At 44.5% G+C, this 13,819-nt stretch overlaps 2 protein-coding genes across 2 annotated transcripts; one reads left to right on the forward strand and one right to left on the reverse strand.

Annotated features, from left to right (window-relative positions):
- Positions 1 to 444: 444 nt before the first annotated feature.
- syvn1 (synovial apoptosis inhibitor 1, synoviolin) lies at positions 445 to 8,843 on the forward strand. Its single transcript, XM_084550422.1, has 16 exons — positions 445 to 638; positions 1,799 to 1,971; positions 2,079 to 2,171; positions 2,271 to 2,423; positions 2,722 to 2,770; positions 3,248 to 3,351; positions 3,596 to 3,722; positions 3,818 to 3,917; positions 4,265 to 4,330; positions 4,858 to 4,974; positions 5,196 to 5,353; positions 5,715 to 5,867; positions 5,998 to 6,153; positions 6,692 to 6,875; positions 7,272 to 7,399; positions 7,542 to 8,843. Exons 2-16 carry the CDS (start codon positions 1,840 to 1,842, stop codon positions 7,742 to 7,744), a joined length of 1,923 nt encoding a protein of 640 aa, XP_084406548.1. The 5' UTR covers positions 445 to 638; positions 1,799 to 1,839; the 3' UTR covers positions 7,745 to 8,843.
- Positions 8,844 to 9,517: 674 nt separating this feature from the next.
- gpr137 (G protein-coupled receptor 137) lies at positions 9,518 to 13,811 on the reverse strand. Its single transcript, XM_084550423.1, has 8 exons — positions 13,749 to 13,811; positions 12,335 to 12,807; positions 12,084 to 12,133; positions 11,746 to 11,986; positions 11,308 to 11,457; positions 11,080 to 11,205; positions 10,879 to 10,985; positions 9,518 to 10,370 (listed from the first exon to the last, which is right to left on the reverse strand). The coding sequence occupies exons 2-8, from the start codon at positions 12,716 to 12,718 to the stop codon at positions 10,274 to 10,276; spliced, it is 1,155 nt and encodes a 384-aa protein (XP_084406549.1). The 5' UTR covers positions 12,719 to 12,807; positions 13,749 to 13,811; the 3' UTR covers positions 9,518 to 10,273.
- Positions 13,812 to 13,819: the final 8 nt, after the last annotated feature.

Genomic DNA, 13,819 nt, shown 5'->3' on the forward strand with positions numbered 1-13,819 from the left:
GTATTAAAAAACCCTAAACTAAAGCTCATGAAAGGCAAACCATTGAAATTAAAGCTTGATGAAATCTTTTATCAGTTTTAGGATTCATGCATGGTGACGTTTCTGTGTTGTTTTTTTCATGTGTTTGTTTTAATAAACAAGGACTACCTCCAAACATTAGATGCAAGACATTTCACCAGACAAGCTTCCTATTGGTCCACGTCGGTATTTACCGTAAATATCCTAAAAGCGTTGCCGCTTGATAACACCACAAAAGTAATCACATTTACAAAAAACAGTTTGGGAATTTAATAACTACATGCTAATATTGCGTGTTTGCTAAATATTTTTAGTTCTAGCTGCCTTTTACAGCCACTATCCGACATAAAACACAGTTGTGAGTCTGATTGTAAAAAAAAAAAAAAAAAAATCTCTTGCGTCAAATTACCGTAAAGAACCGGAAGTGAGGTGGCTCCCAATGAGCAAGCCAAAGATAAACACGTAGACAGACAAACAGGGGGCCAGGATAATAAATATTATAGGGAGGCTGGTGTGAAATGATAGAAATGGAGTAGCTGGTGACAATATAAAGATCTTGGCACGCAAGGAGACGTTCGTCGCATTAACGAAGGAGCAAGTCTTCCGCAGAAATCGAGTCGGTAAGTCCCGCACAGTGGAGACAGCTGGAACGTTACCACCTAGCTAGCTAGCTAGCTAACGGTAGCTAACGCAGGCTAACTAACCCAATTATCCCCGTTTGACAGTTAGTCTGTGGAGCAACAAACGTTACTAATGCAAAAGTCTATTCAGCTGTTTGTGTAGTGTGCTGCGAGGTTCGCAGTGTTAACTTTCGCTATTTCTTTGAAAGCTGTTAAGGGTCAGTTCTTCATTTTACCATATAGGCTCCGAAGGTAAGTAAGCTAACAAGTTAGCTAAAAGAGCGGCTTCTTCACAAGGAAGCAAAACGTTTGCTTGCAAATGTTTATCTTAACATACGTTTATATATAAGTTTGAGAAATAAGTTTGTCATAGTGTGGAGTAGTGGTGTAAATTAGCTCAGATAGTGTGAACACCGCTAACTAATTTAACTTTACCGGTAAAGCATCTATAAGTACTGGAGAAAACAATTTTTTTTTAACCTAGTAGCAGCTGTTCAGGAGTTATTGGACACATTCCCCTATGGTATAAAATGATAACAGGTTTTTCTACATTGTTTAAAAAAAAAAAATGTCGTCCTACTTCTTTACATGAAGTCATCTGCCTTTCTGTCAAAGTCTTACTGTCAGTCAAGTATGTGTGACTGAGAACAAGCTCATTACTGAAACACAAAGCAAGACTAAACATCTCTCTATCTGTGTTGCAAAGTGATCACTGTCCTGAAAGTACTGAGTTTCTCTAGTGAGATTTATGCATGTTCAGACCATGATGCATAAAACTAGCAGTGAAGGTCTGGCTTATAGCTGATCAGTGTCATTTTCATACTTATCACTGAAATTGTTCAGATATTGTCTTGTGGCGGCTTTTTCCTGGTTAATTTCTGATAAATGTCCTTTGCAATAATCAGCTGCACAGCTAACAATTCAGAATTAATCAATATGAATGATAGAAAGTAGAACTTTTTGTTACTGTGCTGCAGTCGAGTGGTAAACAAATAACCCTGAAATGTTCTTTTATTTTTTCCATAAAGTGTTGCACAAAGGTGTGTCACTGATCGCTCTCTAGCAAAAGATCTCCCCTGTATTTGCATATTGCGCCGCTGTGTCAGTCAGCTGTCACGTACTGTAAATGAAGCAACCCGCTCTTCCTTTCCTCCCTTCAGCTGTTTCCTCTCCGCAAGTATCTGGTAATCTGGAGCCCAAAATGGTGCGAGCAGCCTTGGTGACTGCCACTAGTCTGGCGTTGACTGGAGCCGTGGTGGCGCACGCTTACCTCCTCAAACACCAGTTCTACCCGACTGTGGTCTACCTCACCAAGAGCAGCCCCAGCATGGCGGTAAGAGCAACAGCAGCAGCAGCAGCAGCGAAGTGAAGTGAAATCTTTGGAATATTTTAAAATGCGACGTTGTAAAAAAAACTGCTGTCTGTCTCCGGCATCATCAGGTGTTGTACATTCAGGCGTTTGTGCTGGTGTTTCTGCTGGGAAAGTTCATGAGGAAGGTCTTTTTCGGACAGCTAAGGGCTGCAGAAATGGAGGTAGAGTCCTGTTTGTATTACTGTACACATGACTATCCAGAATGCATTTATTTATTATGCAATGGTGAATTCATGTGTCTTTTCTCTGCCCCCCGTCAGCACCTCATCGAACGCTCCTGGTACGCGGTGACCGAGACGTGCCTGGCCTTCACTGTGTTCAGGGATGATTTCTCCCCTCGCTTTGTCGCCCTCTTCACCCTCCTGCTCTTCCTTAAGTGCTTCCACTGGCTGGCTGAGGACCGGGTGGACTTTGTGAGTGATGGGCGAGAAACCGCTCCCTTCGTTGAGCACGTTACAGATGGGACAGATGGTGTTCAGCAGAACAAACATTGTTATCGGAGATTTTACAACTGATAATTCAGTTTGATATTGAATGTTAAGGATGTAGAGGTCATCACCAAACTGATGCCAAGTGAAACATAGTGCAGGTTTCTGTTTTCCTGCTTGACGATAAGGGATTTAAGGATATAATCTCAACTGATCATTCAGTGTTTGAATAGATGTGTAGGTTTGCTGCTTTAATGTTTCTTTTTTATGTGTTTTCTATCAGATGGAACGAAGTCCAAACATATCATGGGTTTTCCACTTGAGAGTGTTATGTAAGTACACGCTACCAGACTAGTCCCATTTCATTTCTCCCGCTCCTCTGCGCTGGCGTTTCTCTCTTTTATCTTTCACTTCTTTCTCTCTCTCTCTCTCTGCCCTTCATGGATAGGACGTTTGAAGCAAGTCTTTAGCTGAATGAAACTGTATGTAAATGTTTCTATTTTCACACGAAGCCAGGTGCTCCACAGTTTAAAATAACCCCAGAACGACTGAGAGAATAACGCTAGCAGACCAGAACGTAGTTGTGCTGCAGGAGAATCCGTTCCGTTTCAGTGATTTTTTTTTCAGACAGAATTAAGGGGTTTTATTTGATGCCATATAGTCTACTGTAATCCAGAATCAGATTGTGCAGATATTACAGTTTTAACGGATCCTTTTTTTTTAGAAAATGTCTTCATTCAGACCCCCGGCAGAGAAATGTAAGCCACCTGTTAGGATAACACTGATATGCAACTCTTTATTTCCTGTAGCTCTCATGGGACTGCTGGCGGTCATGGACTTCCTGTTTGTCAACCATGCCTGTCACAGCATCATTACCAGAGGAGCTTCAGTCCAGCTGGTGTTTGGATTTGAGGTTTGTCATACTTGACTTTACTAAGATAAGATAATCCTAAGAGTTATTTTTACTCCCCCAGGATTTAAATCTGTTATCACACTATCACTTACTCTGTCTGTGCTGCAGTTTAAACTACACCTGTGGTTTAGGCTGCACCTGTTTACTGTGTCCTGTAGAAATCAATTAATTTTTTTGACTGGTGGATCTGATTTCCAAGTACATAAAGTTATGCATTTTCATTGTTCTCTTATGTGCTCCTCAGTATGCCATCCTGCTGACCATGGTGCTGACGACATTCATCAAGTACATCCTGCACACCATTGACCTGCAGAGTGAGAACCCCTGGGACAACAAGGCCGTCTACATGCTCTACACTGAGCTCTTCACAGGTGCCCTACTCAGCTGGAGCTCAGCATGGGATTTATATTTCTTCTTAAAATGTGTGTGTGTGTGTGTAATTGAAATGCTGTTTTGTGTGTTCCAGGTTTCATCAAAGTGCTGCTGTACATTGCCTTCATGACCATCATGATAAAGGTCCACACCTTCCCCCTGTTTGCCATCCGCCCCATGTATTTGGCTATGAGGTGAGTGGCTTAATTGCTTTCTTCCACTAGTGTCAGGCTTTACATATTGTCATTTTTCGATCCCGTGCTTTTGTCTAATAACTAGTCTTTGAATTACTGGATTGATTTGGAAAGCTTTTTTTATCAGTTATATGTTCTACTTCACATTATTTAAGGTTTATGTTGTATCTTTAGGTTATTCTTTGTTGATGGTGTAATGATTGCAGTTGAACAAGTTAATCTCTTTAAAGTGCTGGTGTATAGTTTAATCTTATTGCAGTACTTGATTGAATTTTTTGTCTTTAAATATTAGACAAGTATAATGAAGGCATGTTTTGATTCTTGTGCTGTTTGTTGTTTGTCTTCAGGCAGTTCAAAAAAGCTGTAACGGATGCTATAATGTCCCGGAGAGCCATCCGCAACATGAATACACTGTAAGTATACCTCTGGTTATTATTAATCTTTCATCCGCCGACTCCTTCCCAGACATGCCAAACTAATCTCATCTTGATAACGAGGACAATAGTCTAGATTTGTCTGGTCTTGTCTAGGTGTTTGTTGGACAAATGACAATATACTGTAGAATATTTGGGAAATCAGGAAGTAGCAGTAAGACTGTGGAAAGTGAATGGAATCTGAAGTGTGGTCGTTGTAAGTTATTTTACCTTGTGGAAGGGAAATAATCTGCTCTGTAGCATCAAAACTACCAAAATATCCTAAAGCAGGCAGAAAACGGAGCCTATCCCAGCTGTCACTGGGCGAAAGGCGCGGTACACCCTGGACAGGTCGCCAGTTTATCGCAGGGCTAACACAGAGAGACAGACAACCATTCACACTCACAACTACGACAAATTTAGAATCACAAATTAACCTAACGAGCATGTTCAAGCGTAAGACAAACCTATCTAATACGTTCTGTGGCCTCTGCTCACTTCTTATTATCCTTTTTGTCTTTGTTCAGGTATCCTGATGCTACTCCTGAAGATCTGCAGGCCTCAGACAACGTGTGCATCATCTGTCGGGAGGAAATGGTCACTGGAGCCAAGAAACTACCCTGTAATCACATTTTCCACTCCAGGTAAGTTCGGTGGTAAACCGTCTGACTCATCGGGAAAAACTGAAGACGGCAAGAAAAACAAACGTTTAGATATCAGATGTGGTCAGCACCCAACAGCATGTGTATTTACCACAAAACCAGTCGCCATGGCAAATTAAACTCAACTTAAAACAACAGCCTTAGGGCCTGCAGTTCTTGTTCTACTTTAAATAATCCCTTCAACATCCTTTTCCTCCCCACAGCTGCCTGCGCTCCTGGTTCCAGAGGCAGCAGACCTGTCCTACCTGTCGTATGGACGTCCTCAGAGCATCCAACAACAATCAGACTCCAGCTCCGGCCCAGGCTCCGGCCCCTGCCCCAGCGGCACCCGCCAACGCGCCCGCAGCCCCGCCTCCTAACGGTGAGAAGCGAAACCAGATCACATGAACACAACCCGCCTTGCTCCTCCTGTTGTTGACTGAAGGCTCCGTATGCCCGACGCCAGTGATGTGGGTGCCCTCAGCTTTAAAGCAGCCGTTGTACAAGAACGATCTAATGCATAACTATACATTCCAAAGATTAAATCTGGGTACATTTTGTTCATCTTACAGACAGAGTACTTTTATACCCACTGCTATAACTAGAATTATTACAGACCACAGGGTTATTACACTTTTCTTCAGTTTTGAGTAGAAATCTGGTTTCACTCTATGGAACTTGGACCCTAGTTGAATTTTTCTCCAGGGTTGGTGAGGATCTCTCTTGTTGTGTCTTCTCTCCAGTGGGTCCAGGCATGCTGCCAGGCTTTCCTCCTGGCATCTTCCCCTTCTGGGGTCCCTTCCCCGCAGTGCCTCCTCCTGCCGCGGCAGCCGCACCCCCTGCTCCCGGTGCCACCGATGCTCCGCAAAGCAGCACAGAGGCAGCGCAGGCGGCCGGTAAGAACGCCTCACACCACCTCATCAGCTGCACATTTACTGACCGCATCAACATCTGTGACATCTGTCGAGTGAGGGCTTTTCATCTACCCTGCCAGTAGTCAGTGTGTGATGTGTTTACTTCATTCAGGCTCCACTCAGCCCACGTCATCTACAGCAGACTCTGCTACAGGAGCAGCAGCAGCCGCCGCTCCGGGATCGGCAATTCCGGGCTTCCCTTTCTCTTTCCCCCCTCCTCCCTTCCCCACCGCACCATGGCTGCCTATGCCACCACCTCCTCCCTTTGGTAAGCATTAGCAGTTCTCCGAATGCTGTATCGCAGCCTTGTGCTTATTGTGTAACTGGTCACATATTTATAGTGTAGCAACAAGTGTTGAAGATGAGCTGATCACGCTGCTGTTTTACTGGAATAAGACAAAACACACACACGTGGGAAAGGTCATATAGTTGATCATTTATTTCTTCTGTCAGCCTTTGTTTGAGGAAGTGTTGAACGTTACCGTAGCAACACACTGTTGCTTTCCAGTCACACTTTTCTTGTAAAAAATAAAAACATAATTTCTGATCACATTCTGTTATTATTTCAGTCAAAATGCATAAGTGTCTGGCCAGGCACAGACTGAAAGCGACCCCCGGCCACTCAAACCTAAAATAAAAGAGTAAATAAATGCTCCGCCCACATACTGTGTTTGTAAACTCTATGTATTTATCCAACTGCCCAGCCTGCGAATGTGTCCCAAGGCCCCGTCGGCTTTTACTCAAGCGTTTGTTTGGTCAACACGTCGGAGCTGTTTCCGTTTATTTCGTCCTCTCGTCTCCTCCAGTGTCGTCGATGCCTCCTCCCCCGCCGTCTCTGTCCCGGCTGTCGGAAGAGGAGCTGACGGAGCTGGAGGCAGAAGGACGCCGGGGCCTGGAAGCCAGGCTGCAGTGTCTCCAAAACATCCACACCCTGCTGGACGCCGCCATGCTCAACATCCACCACTACCTCAGCACCGTCGCCACGCTCACGTAATTCAACCTTGAGAGATTCTGTGACTTAAAGAGGCGTTCTGAAGATTTTAGTAACGGCTGATTTGGAGATATACTGAACTTCCTGGTAGTGACGGAGTTCAGAGGGCAATGAAACAAACAGATATCGTTTTAATAAAGACGTCAGGCGATAATTGGCCTTTTTCCATCCAATAAAATTAGACTCAATGTGTTACCTCATGCAGCAATAGATGGGGACTTAAGGGACAAATTGCCACTTTAACTTAGCAGTCTTAATATATTTACCTTTTCTCCTCCAAAGTTTCAAATTTGAAAGCATCACATTGTCCAGATAGATTAAATCTAACAAACGTTTCTCATGTCTGTTATTGCCTCTGCATAACGTCATTTTCACTTGAATCCTGTTCTCCACAGTCCTCCTCGGGCCGAGGGTAGCAGTGGAGAAGCCAGCGGGACAAACCACACTGCATCACCTCCTGCAGCTGGCAGTAACTCAAAGAGTCCCAGCACAGAGAAGGCCTCCTCCTCCTCCTCCTCTGTCTGTAAGCAACCTCACCTCCTCAATCAGTGACCTAGTAATGCACTTTTTATCTGATTTGTTTCAGTCGTATAAATCTGGTCAATACGTTAAATGACATCTTAGTTAATTATGCATCCAGTTAACCCTGACTATTTCGTTTCCAGCCGATGAAGCGAGCGGAGCCACCGTCTCCTCCCAACCTGCTGACTCCACCTCCGCGGCCTCGGACCCAGAAAGAAAAGAAAAGATGGACGAAGGAGAGGTGGGGGACGAGGATGGAGAGCCCAACGCTGCTGAGCTGAGGCGCCGCCGCCTTCGTAAGCTGGAGACGTCATCGGCGTCGTCATCCCCCCCTCCGGACAACTGATCTGCGCGTTCTGACTCGGGACATATCGCCGTGGACCGACAGGCACCCTGAGCTGACATGTGGTTGCTTTGGTTCTTCATTGCCTCTCTTCCTCGTGGCTCTCGCCTTCCTCTGGCTCAGGTATCTTAAGTGTGTCGAGTTGGGACTCAGGCTGTCGGAAGGCGCCTCTGGACTCTTTCTGTGTCAGGAAGCAATAGCCCCCTCCCCTATTCTTTTTTTTTTTATGTTTTGATTTCACCAAATTTTCCCAATAAGAAGGACTACGGTAAGAGATGTACTACAGGTGTTTAAGTTTAATCAGACGGAGGAGGAGTTCTCATTTTAAACCTAGTCGAGGTTGACCAGTGAAGGAGGCGGTGTTCGGATTAGTGTTTGCTAGTTTTTTTCTGTCGGTGACGTCTTTGCCTGCACTTTCTGTTTAACCCAGCGTACAGGTGGTGCCATTCACCACGTCCACATGTTACACAGCGGATGGATCGTTAACAGTGAACTCGCATCAAGAGAATCCAATCAACCATTTCTGCTTTCTTGTTCGTTTAATACGTCGCTCTTCTGTTTCCCGGGTTCTCAACATGTTGCCACTGCAGACACTGTAACATACCGATTTATTTGAATGTGTACATACTGTATAAAGAGTTTTAATAGGAGGATCTGTACATAATGCAGAATAAACTGACTGAAATAGCAGCGGCACGGCCCGGATGTTGGTTTTGAATGTTGGCGGACTCGTGCTGCGGAGGTGGGAATGTGTTGCGGTGTGAGGTTCGTTCAGTGTGAGCACCTTTCTTTTGGGTTTTCTGTTGCTGTTAAATTAAAAGTTGCTACTGATCTTAGAAAAGAAAAAAACAAAACTTCAGTTCTTTCAGTCTTTTAGATTAACCAGCTCTCCACGTTGAGGGATAAAGTGTTGATGCGGTTACCAACAAATCAACCTTTTTTTAATGTTGGTTCAAAGAAAGTCTGAAATTTACGACTCGGATCGTTTTTGAAAAGCTGAGATTTATCCTCAGAAGCAGCCCTTCTCTTAATGTCTTAATGCTACGTTACTTTAAAGTTCAGTTTTTCTCTAGGGGACATGTTGGCTGTTTTATTTTATTTTTTTCAAACATGTAATTGACATTAAATAAGACAGAGTAGAACAAGCAGTGTGGTATGATAAAGCTCCAGGATAGCTGCTGAACAGATCTTGTGGTCGGCTTGTGTTGACTGCCCGTGTGAAAGAAAACACAATTTTAAATGAACCACTGTTGGATTCATTTCACCAATCACATACATATTTAATGAGCATTGAGACCCTGATCCACACCAGGTGAACATGAAGGTTTAATCTCTGGTTTCATACAGGTCGTTCAGCAAAGAGATGAAAATGAACAGGCTGAGTTACGGTAATAAAAATGTCTGCTTGTATCACTGTCGACATGTTATTGTCATTGTACAGGTCTGTTCTGATGAAATATTTTCCTAGAAGTGTATTTTGGTATTTTCCTTGAAACAAAGGTTCTCTTTAAACTCAACCAAATAATCATATGCAATCATAGGTTTTCTCGCTGTCTTCAGTTTCTTTCAAAATATATGTTCTTAGATGTAAGATATTATGTATAGCGACTTAACCTACAGACTTGTAAAATCAAGCAGATGAAAAATGGTACCTTTTAAAAATATTTTTTCAGATGGTGCTGACAAAACACTGTCAGACAAAAGTGAAAGTAGGTTTGATATTCACTGGTGGATCCCACGCTTTGCCCACGTCTTTTTCCACTTAGCAACAGATGACACATTTCAGAGAGATTTTATTGGGTTCCTGTTTACATAGTAAATTTAATGTGGTAACCTCAAAAACAAGCACGAGAAACATTCATTTATCAAAGGGCCTACAATTAAAGCTCATATTCATAAAATAAGTTAAACTTCAAATATCAAAATATAATTATACAGGAGGGGAATGAGAATCAAAACGCAACTGTAAAGGAGCAGCGAAGCTTTTTACAAACCAAGCAAAGAGCAGATACTGGCCTTAGAGAGGGAGGGGCACGCAGTCATACCTGCAGCAACAGTCTGCTGGTCAAATGTGCCAAAAGAAATTGCTGGTCTTAAAAAAAGTGCTTCTGCTGCTTTATTTTCTTTCATCACGTCAACTGCTCTGAATTACATGTTTTAAGGAATGCAAACGAAGCTGAATGTGCCATATTTAGGAATTGTTCTAGTTTATCTTGTACAGTGAGAAAATGACTTGTTTAAAATAAGCTAACAGCCTGAAGCTAAATCTCAGCTTAACCCTCATTAGGAGCTAACTGAGGACAACGTTTTAAACCTGGCAGGGATTCCCCCCCCACCAAGTTTGTTCCCTTTCAGAGGAGAAACACATTCATCAAACACACTCTCCAAAACTACAAAGTGCATAGTCACTGTCTGTTTGCTGGTGGCTTCCTGAGCTTTTCAGTGTTACTGAGGTACTGCTGCACGCCCTTGAGGTGAACGTCGTCGGGGGGGTGGGGTGCGCCGGCCCTGAGAGCGGCTGCGGGTCGGGGGTCAGTTCTGAGGGGTGGAGTAGAAGGAGTGGTGCTGGTGGTTCTGGTCGGGAGGGTTGACGGCGAACAGGAGAGGAGCGGTCTCTGATCCGTACCAGCTAGGAAAAGGCAACAAGGGTGAAACATGAGAGCTGTGTTTGCTGAGCGTTGTTTGAGGACGTGGTGACATGGTGACATGGTGATTGTGTTGGCTCTCACAACATCCCGACAACGCAGACACAGCCTGAGCTGATGAATTTCACCTACTAATCAGTCAAAGATTCATGAAGACCTTCTTAAGCTCATGGGGGCGGTTGCACCGACTATACGTGCACCCAACCCACCAGAGTAGGCTGGGTGTAGAAATTAATTTTAAGACCTACACAGAAGTAAAAACCCGTTGCAGACATGAAACTCACCGGTGTGGCGGCGTGGTAACCGTGCATACACCCATACAAGCGCATGTTAAAGTAAGTAACCATAGCAACGTGACAGTTGTGGCAACTCACTGTGGCTGAGCCAAGCAGCCACTACGCTCGGCTTAGCTGCGCCTAATTGGTGCTACAGCGTTTGGTGTGTTTAAGCGACTAACCCGTTTTGGCTCTAAAGTGTTTATGATGGTAGTACCTTGGGTGTGGATTCGAACTGCGCACCCACGGAACAGCTACGTCCTCGTCGCTGCCTTGAGGGTCATCGAAGAAATACGGACGGGGCAGGACTCTGTTGGCGCTGCTCTGTGACAATGAGACATGACGCCGGTTGATGACTTCAGTTCCTTGAGTAATACAGACGCTGTCTCATATTTCATCAGCGGCCTCCGTGACTCACCTCCTGAGCGGGCCGGCGAACTCTGAATATGAGGATGAGCAGGCTGGTTGGGAGCAGCTCCCATATGAAGAGGATGGCGCCGAAGGCCAGGTAGCCCCCCTCGCCGAGTTCGCTTTGTAGGTCGGCCTAAAAATAAAACACACACACACACACACACACAGACGGAGGTGACACCTTTGCTGACAATGGCCAATCGCTACCGACGACCTTTACTGCCAATGTGATTACCTGGTCGGAGACATTGTACCAGTCAAAGTTGAAGGACTCCACCCGATAGTTCTCGGACAGAATGAGGACTGTCAGGTTGTAACAGGCTCGACTGGCGAACAAGAAGATCACTGCTGCTCCAAGTGCTGCTGTGCGACACACGGTGGTCCCCTGGTTATGTAAAAGAGGAACCCGTTAGAGATCAGAACTACAGGTGTATTTACAGGGGTAATTCCACTGGCGAGTACTGTCATCATTCTGTCATCATTACTCCTTTACACTCCCTGGAGTTGCCCATCACTTGTAAAAACAAAAGACTTCTGTTGTCTAGTTTACCGTGGCCAAGCTGAGACAAACTGGTTAGGATTAATGATCTGTAAAAACCACCGGAGTGAGGCGTTGACTCATTTGCACTGCATTTTCATTATTTTGACTCTACGGGGGAACAACGCTCTGCACCTTGCTGATCAGGTAGGGGCTGGTGGAGCGCGAGTGTCGGGTCAGGAGCAACAGCAAGGCGGCCAGCAGCACTGCGTCCAGGATGAAGAGCAAGTCGTTCACTAGAACTCGGACGAGGACCAGATTCCAGGTCCGCTCCCCCGTCCCGCCGCGGCTGCCTCGGTCCCCGAGACCGGCGCACACCGCGTTCACGGTGAGGAAGACAATGCTCAGCACGCCATACACCCCCCGTGCAAACCACCTAAGGGAAGACAGGGAGTCATGAATAAATTATTCGGATTATGGTGTATAAGTGGCTTTTTTTTTCATATAGAATAAGAAAGAAATGTGAAACTTACAGTCTTTTGTTCACATCTGAGCTGTACGTCTCTCTCACTTTGAGTAAAACCTGAGATACAACAAAGAAACAAGTTACAGCAAGAGGCCCGAGTGAACAGAAACACTGCACATGAAGAGTGAAAACCAAAAGCAAAAGTACTGCCGTATAAGTATCTTGTTTGATCAGTGTTTCTCTTCCGCATTACAGGTAATGTAGGATAGCCTCAAAAGAGTGACAGTGAGCACTGTCCCGTTCTCCCCACTTTCTTACCTGAGTAAAATACAGGTTAATGAGGCTGAGAGTGAAAAACTGCAGACACACGGGGAAGCAGTAGAGCAGCCAGTAGACGGTAACAGGTAGGTGGTTGGCTTCCACAGCGTTACGAAAGTAAAAGGAGAAGAGGGTCGTGCGGAGGGCGGACCACAGCAGGCAGAGGAACAGAAAGAAACTCTGGTAGCTCCATCGCTTGTGCCTGTAGAGGTGGAGGAGCCACAGCTGCACATACACCACCAGGAAGAGGCCGGCGTACAAGGCGGTGTAGAGGATGGTGAAGCCCAGCTCGACGGACGGGGCGACAGCCGGACGCAGGGGCACCGGCGGGGGCAGAGTGGTGGAGTTTGGAGGAGCAGTGGCAGCTATGACTGGAGCTTCCATCGGAGTGCGGACGGGACTAACTAACTGTCACCATCATGGAGGAACTGCCTGGCTTTATCTTCTGTGCCTGTAGTGGTTACATGGGAGACCTGAGGGCAGAAAGAAACTCGTAACAGGTCTTAAATAGGAAACTAAGCAAAAATAGGAAGCTAGGCAATCAAAGGCTAAAGTGGCGGACAAACACATAAGAAAAGGAGAACTGCTTAGGCCGCAAGAAATCACAAGTGACTGACATTACACTAGTGAAAATCTGGGGGAAATCCGATACTATTGTCCAAGCTTTCTGACTAATTTCATGATATAGAATTAAAACAATGGAACTATATTATATCGTACATAAAAAGTCAGAAGGCTAACGGTATTCATAAAGCACCAGTAGCAACAAAGAAATTATTTCCAGATCACAAATTGAGTATATTCTTCTAGTCTAGGCATTTAAGGATAATATTATATAAGAAACTCCTCAATATACATAAGATATTCCTCCAACCACTGTAATTCATTACCATGTAGCAACAGCCAAGTGATTTTTTTAGGCTAAATGTATGATATACTTGAATTCCCCCTATATTTAAGTCATAGACAAATGCATTATTGTATGATAGTACACATAACTAACCATTATGGTGGATTATCACCAAGAATAGAGCTGTTTCTAGTGACATACAGTAGTGTAAACAATCGCTGTCGCTTTCGACTGATATAAACATTACAAAAACAAGTCTAGCTTGTTGTACTGTAATAAACGTCAGACTGTAAAGATTGTTTTTTTTCCCTGTATGGCATATAATTCAGTGACCTTTGAAACTCCGTATCCCAGCTAGCTAGCAAGTGTTTGGAACGTAAACAATCGGCTGTGTTGCGTTCACGGAGCTCAAACACAGCTAAACTAACCGTTACTAACTTTGCCAACTAACGCACAAGTACTATCACCTGCTAGTCGTTTTTTTTTGTTTTGTTTTTTTATCCACGCGTCGATGTAGTTAAAAAAAATATATCTGCCAGTAGTCATTTAAAGATAATAACAGACCTGAATTCAGGGAGCGCTCTGTGATGTGCAGCCGAGGCGACGACGGGTACAGTAAATCCCTCGCTTCCGTG

Source organism: Chelon labrosus, assembly GCF_963514085.1.
Source record: "Chelon labrosus genome assembly, chromosome: 8".
Lineage (NCBI taxonomy): Eukaryota > Metazoa > Chordata > Actinopteri > Mugiliformes > Mugilidae > Chelon > Chelon labrosus.

Coding starts and splice junctions, on each gene's coding strand:
- syvn1 (XM_084550422.1), top strand. CDS start 1,840: ATGGTGCGAGCAGCCTTGGTGACTGCCACTAGTCTGGCGTTGACTGGA. Junction 2,424..2,721: donor CTGAGGACCGGGTGGACTTT/GTGAGTGATGGG, acceptor GTTTTCTATCAG/ATGGAACGAAGTCCAAACAT. Junction 4,331..4,857: donor ATCCGCAACATGAATACACT/GTAAGTATACCT, acceptor GTCTTTGTTCAG/GTATCCTGATGCTACTCCTG.
- gpr137 (XM_084550423.1), bottom strand. CDS start 12,718: ATGGAAGCTCCAGTCATAGCTGCCACTGCTCCTCCAAACTCCACCACT. Junction 12,134..12,334: donor TTAACCTGTATTTTACTCAG/GTAAGAAAGTGG, acceptor GTTGTATCTCAG/GTTTTACTCAAAGTGAGAGA. Junction 11,206..11,307: donor GGTACAATGTCTCCGACCAG/GTAATCACATTG, acceptor TTTTATTTTTAG/GCCGACCTACAAAGCGAACT.